Source organism: Scyliorhinus canicula, chromosome 7 (genome assembly GCF_902713615.1).
Source record: "Scyliorhinus canicula chromosome 7, sScyCan1.1, whole genome shotgun sequence".
Lineage (NCBI taxonomy): Eukaryota > Metazoa > Chordata > Chondrichthyes > Carcharhiniformes > Scyliorhinidae > Scyliorhinus > Scyliorhinus canicula.
This window is the reverse complement of record NC_052152.1, coordinates 161,345,143-161,359,786: the sequence shown is the minus strand read 5'-3', so window position 1 is coordinate 161,359,786 and position 14,644 is coordinate 161,345,143. Positions and strand designations below refer to the sequence as shown.

Here is a 14,644-nt window from a genome sequence, read left to right as displayed (position 1 = left end):
CTCCAGCTCAGAGACTGCAGTGAAACCACCTCCATGGCGAATGCTTGATAACATTTATCCAATGACTGTCAAACTATTGTAAGGTAATTTTGGTTTTTTTGGGGGGTTTTGGGGGGGGGGGGGGGGGGGGGGGAGTCCTGTTTAGCTATTTTTAAAAATTTAAAATGGACACCTTTGAGGAGTTGGCGGTTTTAAATAATCTAAAAATGCAGCTGGCGCAGCGGTTAAACGGCCGTTTGGTGGAACGAGCAGCGGCCACAGGAGAATTGGCCAGCATCCTTCTCCCCTCAACACACACACACGCCCCCACACACCTTGGAAACCTTTCCAGCCGAAGAATTTATTCTGCCCCCACCACCGAATCTCAGGATCATCAGGAAAACCCAGCTTCCGCACCCAACTGTCGACATTAACAGACCTTTCAGTCAGAGTCACGGAAAATGTTTAAGAAGTTGCTCTCATATTTGCCACACCGTGAAGAAATTGTACATCCAGAAAAAGTGAGTACTGTATTTCGAAATTCATGGCTGCTGGACTCGTGGGTGGTGCATGTTTATTAATACAACCTCATCATCTGTTGCCCAATTAAGTCCTGTTCTTAAATTATTACAAAACATGACCAAAACATGAAGTTATCGGCTTGAGACATTCACCATGGGCACGATCTGACGGAAAGGTTTCTAAGTGTGGTATCGAGCGGGAATTGCCGGGTGCTTATTGATGGGCGACCAGGCGAAACCGCTACCGGTATCTAACGCCAATTAGGGCTGGTAATGATGCCCCACGGGCTTCATGTTGGAAATTAATGTACCGCCAGCAGATGTGCCCGCTAATGAGGGGGAGCAGCACTTAAACCGATCCTGTAGATCAAACCCCAGACTGCACACAGCCTAGTCACTGGCCAGGCCAGCTCCACGATTCGGAGATGTCAACCTGGCCAGACTGTTGGACGTGGTGGCGTCCAGATAGGATACTCTGATCCCCCGAGGGGGTGGGAGGGTCAGCGCCACCTGGAGGCAGTAGCCATCAGCACGGGAAGTGTCACCCAGTGCCGGAAGAAGCTAAATGACCCCACCCCCAGCACAATACCGTGCCAGTGCCCCAGCACACCCTGGCATCCACCAGCACAACCCACCTGTGACCAGCAGCGATGCCCACACCTGTCCCTCACCATAGCGTTTCCCCCAAGATGAATGAAGTGTGCGGCTCACTATGCTCTCTCTTTGTCCCCACAGGAGAAGTTGGCCCATAACAAAATGGAGTTGCTCCAGACGGACAGCAGGGTGCCAGTCATTAGAGTCCTCACCCCCCCCCCCCTCCCCCCCCAATGAGGAATGGGCCTCGGAGTCCGCGGGGATGACTGAGGACAAAGCAGCCAATCACATTGAGCTTGGCTAGCGCTGCAGAGGTGAGGAGCCACCGGCCCCCATTCAGATGACATGTCACACGTGTGCTATTCATGCCAGGATAATGATCCTTCCCTTCCTTTGACCACATGTCCATTCTCCAGCAGGATCACCATCCGATGATGCCAACCCATCTGGGGTGGCCCCCAACCCGCCTCCCAAAAAAACCTCGGAGGAGAGTTCCATGAATGCCACTACTGAGACGTCACAGCTGTCATCCCCACCCTCCACCAGTGCAGACACACACCTTGGTGGGCGAAAGTGGACAGGCTTCTGGGGCACAATCTGGTGAGCACTATGAGGTTGCTGATGAATATCAGGTGGAGGCAGGAACATCTGGAGGGATGGCAGTTGGAGGACTGCTGGAATCTAGGACCCAGCTGGGCCACTGTCAGATGTTGAGCCTCTGGACCAGGTTATCCCGGAGCTGATACAGGTGCTCGGATGTGACCGGGAGAATCAGAGAGGGGTGTCAGCAACACTACAGTGGGTCCATATCTGATTGGTGGAGTCCCAAAGACTACTGGCGCAGGAGATGGCATCGGCTAGGGTGGCGACTGTAGTGGGTGAGCCTGGAGCACGATGTTAGCAGCATGAGTGGTGGTGTTCAACGTGTTGCTCAGTCAGTGACGGCCATGGCTGAGGGCCTCAGCTGCATGTCCCGATCACTGGATGACGTCTCCCTGACATAGATGGACCTTGCCAAGATGCTGTGGAGCACGTCCCAGTGCCTGAGGACAGTGTCCCAGTCTCGGGTGGACCTAGCCGAGGCGCTGCAGAACATGTCCCATCCTCAGGTGGACCTCGCCGAGGCGTTGCAAAGCATGTCCCAATCTTAGGTGGGCATTGCTGAGCCACTCCAGAACAGTCCCAGTCACTGTGGGAAGTGTCCCAGATTCAGATGGACATTGGCGAGACACTGCAGAGCATGGCCTGGTCACAGAGGGGCATTGCTGAGGTCGTCGACACCATGGTGCAGAGAATAGGGCAGAGCCAGATGATGTATAGGCTTCTTGGGCTCAATCCAGATGCCCCTCCATCCTACAGTGACCCCCAGCGCTGTATGGGCGTCAACCGGGAGGGAACACTGAAGGCCAACCCGGAGGCACCCTACAGGGAAACGATGGAGGTTACTAGCTCTCCTGAGCCCCCCCTTCTGGTGTGTGTAGGTGTCAGCCGGCGGAACAGGGTGGCACGGCGAGTCATGTGCCACAGGCAAGTCGGCCGGGGCCTTGCGATCTCAGGGCCATCCAGAGGACGCCTGCCAGGGGCATCAAAGGCCACAGGGCGCTGTAAGCAGCAGGCTGCCTCCACCTCATGTGAATCCTTGGGACATGAGTTTAGAGGCAGAGCACGGAGGGCTAAGCCAATACAGGATCACTGAGGGCGTACTGGGGGCGAGGGAGGGTCTCACAATTGGTAGCTAAGGTCAGTTAGGATCACGATTGTTCACCATTAAAAAACGTTACACCCAAGACATGTGAAGCCTCGTTATTCCGTACTGCGGGCCAGCCTGTACCCTCCTCCTCCAGCCCCAGACTCCCAGGCATGGTGGTCCTGGGTCTGCGCTTCCATCCCCCAGGCATAGCACACGCAGGTGATGGATGTGAGCACACTGTCAGTAGACAGACAGGAGTCAGACGATGGCACCAGAGCTCAGCTCACAGTGGGTTATCATCACCCTCCTGCCTTGTACATTGTCCCGCAGACAGTACCGACACAGGCCCATCACCTTGAAGACTGCTCCTGCGGGTCCTCGCCGAGCTCATTCTCCATCCTTTCCTGGTCTGGCTCCTCTTACGAGGCCGCATGTTCCTCCTCTTCCATCACTAGCACGTCGCCTGCTGCCGTGCCAGGTTGTGGAGGGCACAGCTGACCAAGGTGGGTCATTCTGGGTGTCTGTCGAAGACATCAAAGATCTCTGAGTGTTCCAGGATGTAGTTGTTACAGAATCATAGCATTTACAGTGCAGAGGGAGGCCTTTCGGCCCATCAGGTCTGCACTGACCCTTGGAAAGAACACCATACTTAAGCCCACGCCTCCACCCTATCCTTGTAACCTCACCTAACCTTTTGGACAATGAGGCAATTTATGGCCGACCCACCTCACCTGCACATCTTTGGACTGTGGGAGGAAACCGGAGCACCCGGAGGAAACCCATGCAGAAAGTGGGAGAAAGTGCAGACTCCGCACAGACAGTCACGTGAAGCTGGAATTGAACCCTGGACCCTAAAGCTGTGAGGCAGCAGTGCTAACCACTGGGCCACCGTGCCGCCCGTGTGTGCATGCTTCCCTGGGAAGCACGTGCATGATCTTCAGGTGGTGGTTGCACACAAGTTGGACATTTAGGGAGTTGAACCTTTTCCTGTTGGGTGCTCCCACACCTTCTGGTACTTGCAAGGAGTGCCATCTATTACATGCATGCCATCTATTACACCCTGGACCTGGGGCATCCATGATGGCAGAGGATCCTGCTGCCTGGGCATCTTGATGGGCCTGGTCCAATTCAAAGTGTATATTGTCAGCTGCTGGGCTCACAGGACATCCTGACTTCACAAGTCTCCGCTTGAGCCCTGGAAATGAACCTGAGGTGTAACTGTTCAGGTATAACATATTGGCATGGATAAAAGATTGTCTGGCTAACAGGAACCACAGTGTAGGCATAAATGGATTTTTTTCAGGTTACTGAGATGTAACAAGTGGTGTGCCACAGGGATCAGTGCTGGGACTTCAACTGTTCACATTTCATGTAAATGACTTGAATAAAGGGATGGTTACCAAATTTGCTGATGCCACATGGACCTACTCAGTTAATAGAGGTCTATAAAATAATGAGGGGCAGAGATAGTCAACATCGTTTCCGAAAGATAATGGAGTCTAAAACAAGAGGGAATAGGTTTAACGTGAGGGGTAGAGATACAAAAGGGTCCAGAGGGGCACTTATTTCACACAGGGTGGTGAGTGTCTGGAACTTGGGCAGCACGGTAGCACAAGTGTCTAGCACTGTGGCTTCACAGCGCCAGGGTCGCAGGATCGATTCCCCCCTGGGTCACTGTCTGTGAGGAGTCTGCACGTTCTCCCCGTGTCTGCATGGGTTTCCTCCGGGTGCTCCGGTTTCCTCCCACAGTCCAAAGACGTGCAGGTTAGGTGAATTTGCCATACTAAATTGCCCTTAGTGTCCAAAAAGGTTAGGAGGGGTTATTGGGTTACGGGGATAAGGTGGAAGTGAGGGCTTAAGTGGGTCGGTGCAGACTCGATGGGCCGAATAGCCTCCTTCTGCACTGTATGTTCTATGTTCGATGTAACGAGCTGCCAGAGGCAGTCGTAGAGGCGGGTACAATTTTGTCTTTTAAAAACCATTTAGACAGTTACATGGGTAAGATGGGTATAGAGGGATATGGGCCAAATGCAGGCAATTGGGACTAGCTTAGTGGTTAAAAACTGGCCGGCATGGACAAGTTGGGCCGAAGAGCTTGTTTCCATGCTGCAAATCTATGACTCAATGTTGGGAAAGTAAGTTGTGAAGAGGATAAAGGGGCTATAAAGAGATATAGATAGGTTAATGAGTGGGTAAAGATATGGCAAATGGAGTATAATGTGGGAAAATGTCCACTTTGGCAGGAGCACTAAAAAGCATATTATCTAAATGGTGAGAGATTGCAAAGCTCTGAGGTTCAGAGCCCTTAATGCATGGATCACAAAAGCCTAGTATACAGGTACAGCAAATTATAAGGGAAGCTAATAGAATGTTACCTTTTTTGCAAGGGAAATTGAATACAAATATTGGGAGAAATGCTTCAGTTGTCCAAGGCATTGGTGAGACCACATGTGTAGTATTGTGTACAGTGTTTGTCAACTTACTTAAGGAAGTAAAGGAAGTTAAGGAAGGAAGTAAGGAAGTATTGGAAATTAGCAAACGTGACGCCACTGTTTAAAAAAGGAGGTAGGCAGAAAGCAGGAAATTATAGGCCAGTGAGCTTAACTTCGGTAATAGGGAAGATGCTGGAATCTATCATCAAGGAAGAAATTGCGAGGCATCTGGATAGAAATTGTCCCATTGGGCAGACGCAGCATGGGTTCGTAAAAGGCAGGTCATGCCTAACTAATTTAGTGGAATTTTTTGAGGACATTACCAGTGCAGTAGATAACGGGGAGCCGATGGATGTGGTATATCTGGATTTCCAGAAAGCCTTTGACAAGGTGCCACACAAAAGGTTGCTGCATAAGATAAAGATGCATGGCATTAAGGGTAAAGTAGTAGCATGGATAGAGGATTGGTTAATTAATAGAAAGCAAAGAGTTGGGATAAATGGGTGTTTCTCTGGTTGGCAATCAGTAGCTAGTGGTGTCCCTCAGGGATCTGTGTTGGGCCCACAATTGTTCACAATTTACATAGATGATTTGGAGTTGGGGACCAAGGGCAATGTGTCCAAGTTTGCAGATGACACTAAGATGAGTGGTAAAGCGAAAAGTGCAGAGGATACTGGAAGTCTGCAGAGGGATTTGGATAGGTTAAGTGAATGGGCTCGGGTCTGGCAGATGGAATACAATGTTGACAAATGTGAGGTTATCCATTTTGGTAGGAATAACAGCAAACGGGATTATTATTTAAACGATAAAATATTAAAGCATGTCGCTGTTCAGAGAGACTTGGGTGTGCTAGTGCATGAGTCACAGAAGGTTGGTTTACAAGTGCAACAGGTGATTAAGAAGGCAAATGGAATTTTGTCCTTCATTGCTAGAGGGATGGAGTTTAAGACTAGGGAGGTTATGTTGCAATTGTATAAGGTGTTAGTGCGGCCACACCTGGAGTATTGTGTTCAGTTTTGGTCTCCTTACTTGAGAAAGGACGTACTGGCGCTGGAGGTGTGCAGAGGAGATTCACTAGGTTAATCCCAGAGCTGAAGGGGTTGGATTATGAGGAGAGGTTGAGTAGACTGGGACTGTACTCGTTGGAATTTAGAAGGATGAGGGGGGATCTTATAGAAACATTTAAAATTATGAAGGGAATAGATAGGATAGATGCGGGCAGGTTGTTTCCACTGGCGGGTGACAGCAGAACTAGGGGACATAGCCTCAAAATAAGGGGAAGTAGATTTAGGACTGAGTTTAGGAGGAACTTCTTCACCCAAAGAGTTATGAATCTATGGAATTCCTTGCCCAGTGAAGCAGTTGAGGCTCCTTCATTACATGTTTTTAAGGTAAAGATAGATAGTTTTTTGAAGAATAAAGGGATTAAGGGTTATGGTGTTCGGGCCGGAAAGTGGAGCTGAGTCCACAAAAGATCAGCTATGATCTAATTGAATGGCGGAGCAGGCTCGAGGGGCTGGATGGCCTACTCCTGCTCCTAGTTCTTATGTTCTTATGTAAATGAATTGCAAGCAATTCAGTGAAAGTTTACCAGTCTAAATCCTGGAATGGGTGAGTTGTCTTGTGAGGAAAGGTTGGAGAGGCTAAGCTTGTATCTGCTGGAGTTTAGACGACTAAGAAGTGACTTCATTAAAACATACAAGATCCTGCGTGCACTTGATGGGGTGGATCTGGAGAGAATATTTCCTCTTGTGGGAGAATGTGAAGCTGTTTCTGTTTAAAAATGAGGGTTCACCCATATAAGACAGAGATGAGGAAAATATGTTTCCCTGAGGATTGTGAGACTTTGTAACTTTTCCTTTGAAGGCGTTGGAAGCAGTGTCTCTGAATATTTTTTATTAAGGGCAGCACGGTGGCCTAGTGGTTAGCACAACCGCCTCACGGCGCTGAGGTCCCAGGTTCGATCCCGGCTCTGGGTCACTGTCCGTGTGGAGTTTGCACATTCTCCCCGTGTTTGTGTGGGTTTCGCCCCCACAACCCAAAAATGTGCAGAGTAGGTGGATTGGCCATGCTAAATTGCCCCTTAATTGGAAAAAATAATTGGGTAATCTAAATTTATTTAAAAAATATATATATTTTTTTTTTATTAAAAGGTGGATAGATACTTTGTAAGTAAGGGGGTGATAGGTTATTGGGATTGGCAGGATGCAGATTTAAGGTTACTATCAGATCAACCATGATCTGATAAAATGGCAGAGCAGGCGTGAGGAGCTCAATAGCCGACCCTGCACCTTGTTCATGTGTTCGTAATAAAGTGCAGGCCATTTAAGACTGAGATGAGGTGGTGAATATTTATAATTCATCTTCTCTAGAGAGTTGTGGGGTCTGTCGTTGAGTATGTTCAAGACTGAAATTGATTGATAGATTTCTACATCAAGCGAGATGGAGCGGGAAATGGTGTTGGAGTAAGGTCAGTCATGATCTCGGTGAATGGTGTTGCAGGCTTGAAGGACTGAATGGCCTACTCTAGCTTCTGTTCCATTGCTCTGGTAACATCTGTGGTGAACAAAAGAGTTTAATGTTTCAAGTTGTGACCAGAATGACAATAATTGTTTCAGATATAGTGGAGAAAAACCTTGCTTAGTCTGATTTTTCTTTTACACTTTTTCTCCAGCATTCCAGTGATTCATCTGAGCTTAATAATGTTTCAGTTGCGATGCGAGATGTCTGGAACTCTCAAACTGACTACTTGATGTCAATGATAGGCTATGCTGTAGGATTGGGCAACATCTGGCGGTTCCCTTATCTGGCTTACAAAAATGGAGGAGGTACTGTAATAAAACTGATAAGAGGTATTATGGGAGCGGCGTTTTCAGAACCCCAAAATGTATCATGGAGTTCAACCAACCTCTCCCTTTAATGTATTGTTGCTTTTGAAGCACACGGCTGGGTCTCCAGGTGTGGCATTACAATTATGGACATGTGGGTTTTTAAACACAAAACAATGTTTATTCCATGAATTCAACTTAACCTTTTTAAATAAACATTGGATCACTTACCACCCCTTACTTCAAAGATAACCCCGAAAATAATACAACACTAAATAATCCATCAAAATGTTCCTTCAAACCTCCAAAAGACTTAACACCTTTAACAACAGAAACACATCAGTTTAAACCACCCAAATGATTCAGATATAGTCTTTCATGCCAGAGATCACAGCAGATCCAGCTTACTGCAAAAAACAGACACACCCAAGCTCTTTTTCTCAAAACTGAAAACAAAACACTGCAACACGGCTGAGCTAAAAACCCAGCTCCACCCACATTCTGACATCACTTCAGTAATATGAGCTGCTCCATTTCTTAAAGGTACATTGCTTAAACATCCATTTCTTAAAAGTACTCTCACATGACAGAGGAGATCGTAGAGAATTATGTTCAAATTAAATATGGAGGGAAAAAAATATTTCTAAAGGACAAACGAGGATAAAATATTCTTGCACTTTCTTCTTACCCTTCTGAGCCTGTCCAAATGATATTGAGTCCCGTTTGCATCTTCAAGAGCCAATTTTAATTAAATTCTTAAATTCCTACACAGAAAGGCGGGGTAAAAATGGATGGCATTAGTTTTAATTTTGTTACTGTTATTATTTTTAACTTGCCATTGTATTGTATAAATTACCTGGGTTTTGAAAATGTTGTAGAGTGTAACTGAAGTAATGGCCCTTCATATTATGAAAGGAAAACATCATTGTGAACTGTGAGCTTAGGTTCAGCATTACTGGCTGTTTAGAGCTATCTCTGAGTTGGGAACACATCCTCATTTAGCAACAGCAACCAAGTAATTAATTCTATGTAAGTTACTTGGCTTTGGTGAAATTGATCAATTTATTGGTTATGGCAGCTCTTTAAGCACCTGGCAGAGTAAAGGTGTTGTGCCAAACTTGAAAACTTGGTTGTTTAATAATTTTTAGAATTAGCAACAATACCAGATGACTGAATTACAGGCATCTGGCTTATTATGGCTGGTGGGCGGATGGGACACCTTCTTGATGTTGAATAAATTATCAGTATGCATACTGTTGTGATCGTAGGAATATATTCCTGTTGGAAATGCTAACGGTATTTCTAATTTATATTCTAAATGTTCAGTGGCAAACCATATTTACATTTGTCTGATTCGCTTCATATTTTTATTGATTGTGTAGGTGGTTTCGTTCTTACCTACATAACCATGCTGACACTAACAGGATTGCCAATGTTTTTCTTGGAATGTTCACTTGGGCAGTTTTCCAGCTCGGGACCTGTTTTAGTTTGGAAAGCTGTGCCAATCCTACAAGGTTGGTGTTTATAAAGCAACATGGCATATTTTGTATTTTTAGAAGCATGGGTGTTGAAGTTTTGCAATTTTTTGGTTTATTTCAACGAGAACAACTAGCATTGCTGATTCAATTTCCTGCTGAGCACGTATGGAATTTATTTAATCAGATTTTTGCCAATAAAGCTAGACAGGATTTATGTGCCACAATTCTCATTTTGCCTGTTCAAGTGGATAAACAAGCCCACAAGTTCAGCAATAGATAAGGACAGAGCTCTGGGTTGCAGCAAACTGCAGGAAATTTACATTCAGTAATGAATGTGTACATCCATTACTGTTTCATTATTTTGGAAGACCGACTTTTGGATTCGTGCTTCTACTGCTTGGTCAGTTCTTTGCATAATGCACTTAAGTATTTAAACATTCAACCTCGGGTCCATTTTGTTTACTATGCTGTTAAGTAGCAACAGGTTTTTTTTGAATAATTTACTGCTCATTTATTTGAAGTGCTCCTAAAGCCAACAAATGAGTGTGATTTTCCCACCGTGTTCCACCCGGCGCTGATTCGGGTGCGCCGGGGTAATTGCGGGAAAGGCCCAATTTGAGATTCGCACCAGGTGTGAGCCATTTTCCAATTCACCCAGCCTGCTTCCAATGTGAGTTCCAGATGTCGGCCAAAAATTCCGGGGTCACTATGCCTAGTTTGCATTCATTTCAATCTCATTAATAATAATAATAACCTTTTATTGTCACAAGTGTGAAGTTACTGTGAAACATCCCTAGTTGCCACATTCCGGCGCCTGTTCGGGTAAGCTGGTACGGGAATTGAACCTGCACTGCTGGTCTTGTTCTGCATTGCAAACCAACTGTCTAGCCCACTGAGCTAAACCAGCCTTTACATTAGCGAGATTGTAGTTGAATGCAGCGGCCGCCTGGGAGTCTCCCGAACCCCCCCCCCCCCAAAAGAGAAGTCCAAGTCCCGTACTAGCCTCCCCGAACAGGCGCGGGAATGTGGCAACTAGGGGCTTTTCACAGTAACTTCATTTGAAGCCTACTTGTGACAATAAGCGATTTTCATTTTTTTCATTTAATTTCATTTAATTTTCAAGTGGGTGTTGTTTAGTGCGCCTCTACAAAAATTGGGAAGTGGTGCAGTGGCTGCCAAGAGGAAGTGAGGAGGTGAGTAGCCCTTCCCATTTAGGTGGGGGGGGGGCTGGAGAAGTCCTGGTTGGGGGGTCTCCCATGGTGGGTGTGAGGGGTTTTGCGTCTGTGAGGCCTTGAAGCCATATTTAAATATTGCGGAGACCCATAACGGGGGCAACCAGAGCTGAAGCCTGTCAGTCCTACCAAACTCTCCAGGAGAGAGCCCTACTGAGGCTTCGCCCCCTTTGACTGTGAGCAGCCTCCAGTTTCACAGCTGAAGGCTATTTCAAATGAAGTATTAGTCTTGTTAGTTGTGTGAGCACTTCATGCTCCTGAATTCTCAGGTGCCTCCTCGAAGGAACAAATGCCATGCCTGGGAGAACGATTAGTGCACTGGATGTCCTGCAGCCTTTGATGCCTGAACAGTGTGCCCGTACTCTAGGCGCATCAGCACCATAGAGGTAGCTGCTAACAATTAAACACTAAAGAGCAGTACTTCAACACTGACAACCCTCTCTGGGCCCAAGGATAAGTGTCCGCATGAGCGAAGGACAGCAAAGCACTGGCTCTCTGATGTTGTTGGAATAGGTCTGAGGTCTGGGGGCTCCTGAACTGGCCAGGGGGAAGTGTAAAGTGAGATTTTCCAGTACAACTGACTTACTGGATGGCACTCGAGAGAAGGAAGGTCAGTCACGGTAAGCGTGGGGGAGGCCTGGGGGGTTTTAGTCTCCTAGGATGGAAATCCAAACTGATTGTCAGTCTCTCTCCCTCTCCAATTTACATTCACGCCACACAACTGCCAGGCAATGACCATCTCCAACAAGTGAGGATTGAACCATTGCTCCATAACATTCAGTGGCATTATCATCGCTGAATCCCCCACAATAATCATCTTGGGGGATACCATTGATCAGAAACTGAACTGGTATATTAATACTGATATTAATACTGTGGCTATCAGAGCAGTTCAAAGGCTAGGAATCCTATGGCGAAAAACGCAACTCCTGACTCCCCAAAGCCTGACCACCAATTACAAGGCACAAGTCAAGAGTGTAATGGAATACTCTCCACTTGCCTGGAAGAGTGTAGTTCCAATAACACTGAAGAAGCTCAACACTATCCAGGACAAAACAGCCTGCTTGATTGCTACCCCTTCCACAAACATTCAATCCCTCCATCACAAACAGTGGCAGCCATGCCATCTACAAGATGCACCGCAGTAACTTGCCAAGGTTCCTTAGACAGTACCTTTCAAACCCACGATCACTACCTTCCAGAAGGATAAGATCAGCAGATACCTGGGAACCCCACAACCTGGAGGTTCCTCTCCAAATCACTCTCCATCCTGACTTGGAAATATATCGCTGTTCCTTCACTGTTGCTGGGGTAATATCCCTCAAACTCCCTCGTTAATAGCATTGTGTGTGTAGCTATACCACATGGACTGCAGTGGTTCAAGAAAGCAACTCACCACCACCTTTTGAGGGGCAACTCGGGATGGGCAATAAATGCTGGCCGAGCCAGTGACGCCCAAATCTCATAAATGAATTTTTAAAAATGAAAATTCTTTCCCGATACAAATATGCCTGCTAATATGGATCCTGCAGAGGCTACACTCGCTGTGCTTGTAGCAGCCGAGACAGGCAGATGCCAGAGGTGGCACCACATGTTCAGGTGGCTGCCGCACACCCTGAAGACCCGGCCGCCCATCAGGTTGAGGAGGGGAACCGAAGGAGAGTCCAGTGACGTGCCAAGGTGTACAGGAGTCATTGGCCTTCCATGGCAGCATATGCCGCAGGAGACTGCATCTCAACAGGGAGACAGTGCAATATCGGTGCCATGCCCCTGCGGACATGGCATCCTATCGAGGAGGAGTGCACTCACTCCTGGTGGCCATGAAGATCACAGCAGCACTAAACGTTTGTGCTACCATGTCATTCCAGAGCTCGAGCAGGACTTGTATGGCATCTTGCAGTCATCAGCCCAATGATGCATCCAGGAGGTGAAGGATGCTCTCTATGTCTGGGCATCTGACAATATCACCTTCGACCTAGACCAGGCCCATCAACATGCTCGGGCTGCAGGTTATGTTGCCATCGCTGGGATGCCCCATGTCCAGGGCGTCGTAGATGGCATGTACGTCAGCCTGCGAGCATCAGGGCATCAGGGAGTGCCCTACATTAACAGGAAGGGGTTCCCTTCCTGCCATGCCTTGGACACCAGCACTCAAGGCGTCGTGCTCCAGGTTTTCCTGTGGTTGCCACCCTTGCAACATTGACCTGGGTGCCCCCCATTGCGGGCACCATCTTATCCACCTGAAGGTTTTGGAACTCCTCTAATTGGTCTTGCAGTCGCTGGAATGGTGCTGACACCCCCTCCTGAATGTCACAGCTGTGCTCTATCATCTTGGCATCTGGCTGGGACATTAGGTGGAGGGGATGACTCTGAATGGACAAGTTTTATCAGATAGTGATCCTGCTAGTCAATGTATATGTGGCAGTGAGAGGGAAGGATATCAGCAACTCACTTGAGTCAGCTCATCTGGATGAAGGTGCAGTGGATCCTCACCTCTCTGGCGTAGGCGAACCTCACTGTCAGGATTATTTCAGTTAGTTGGATGTCCCGCCTTGGAGAGCTGTCGGACAGTCAGATCGGCCAGCAGGTCTGTTGCCCTGGCAGCGCTAGTGGCAGCAGTAGACAGGACTGCGGCTATGGTCCCCTCAGGACCAGGTAAAATGTGAGGTCTCATAGCAGTGATGGTAGATGAGACTAAAAGAGTGTGGATTTTGATGGAGAGACCAGGGTAGGAAGGGTCCACATGCCGGTGAAAGACCTTGGGGAAATAAGTGCCTGCTGTGGAAAGGTGGCATCACACCCTTTCCTGCCTGAGGTATGAGAGGGATGACCTATTAGGTTTCCACCCTGCTTCTGACCACCTACCACCAGCTTTGGCCACTTAGGGGTTTCAAATGGAGTGAGGGGTAGGCTCAGCTTGCTCAACTCTCGGAGAAAATTAAGAGAGGCTGTGGCATGGGGGAAACATACCAGCAGGAATTGGTTGATAGCAAATGTGAGTGGGAGGGCTGAGTTGCTGATGAACTATCAGATTGGGCAGCTGGGAGAAGTGCAGACATACATTGCATAGTATGCATGCTGAAATACAAACTGAAAAGCATCCTGGCAACACACAACCCGGCAATTTGTTGACTCGAGACAATTGCTTCAATTAGGGGACAATCCTGTAAAATTTGGGACTGTTGGCCACCCTGGGTGGGCTGGCTGCCCGAGGCCTTGTCCTCCCCATGTAAAATTGAAGTAGATCATCGGCGAGTGGAAAACAGTGGGAAGGCCACCTGGGAAATTTGACAGAACCTCTCCAACTGAAACATACTCCACTTTCCCCACTTCATTCCCAGGTCAACAGCTAGCACTTCTCCCCCCCCCCCCCCCCCCCTCATTATGCTGGAAACGTACTAATGAAGGAAATTCTCTTGTGCATATTTTGTGAATTCTTTCCCCTTCTAATGGTTCATGCTTCCTTTATTTTCACAACCTATAGTAGGATACTTGGACCCCATTATCATTGCACTAAACTCCTTTGACCTTTATGAAATTTACCTGTACATTTATTCCTCTCTTCCCACTGTTGGTGGTTGATAGATTACGCTCCGCTTCCATATTCTTAATTTCAATAATTTAAACCATTGCCAGAGTTAACCTGGTACTTTAATTGCCTATTGTTCCCCATGTTTGAGGTCAGGTGCTTGTTTTCATCACTCTGGCTATTTGTACCCACAGCTCATCAAACTGTTTTGACACACTCTATAATATATTTCCGTAAAATAGATATTCATTCAAACTTCAAAACAATTTCAGAAATAGAGTTTTTGAAGTTTATACATTCTCCCTGTGCCTGTATGGGATTCCCCCCAAAAAAACGACTTAAATTTGGTTCAAAGAATATT

At 47.2% G+C, this 14,644-nt stretch overlaps 1 protein-coding gene across 1 annotated transcript in view; it reads left to right on the top strand.

Moving 5' to 3' along the window:
* Positions 1-248: 248 nt before the first annotated feature.
* LOC119969492 (sodium- and chloride-dependent neutral and basic amino acid transporter B(0+)-like) overlaps positions 249-14,644 on the top strand; it is an 87,715-nt gene continuing 73,319 nt past the window's right edge. Inside the window, exons 1-3 of the mRNA XM_038803179.1 lie at positions 249-500; positions 7,891-8,044; positions 9,427-9,558. Of these exons, the coding sequence (XP_038659107.1) occupies positions 441-500; positions 7,891-8,044; positions 9,427-9,558 (346 nt within the window). The 5' untranslated portion in view covers positions 249-440. The remainder of the gene's footprint in view (positions 501-7,890; positions 8,045-9,426; positions 9,559-14,644) is intronic.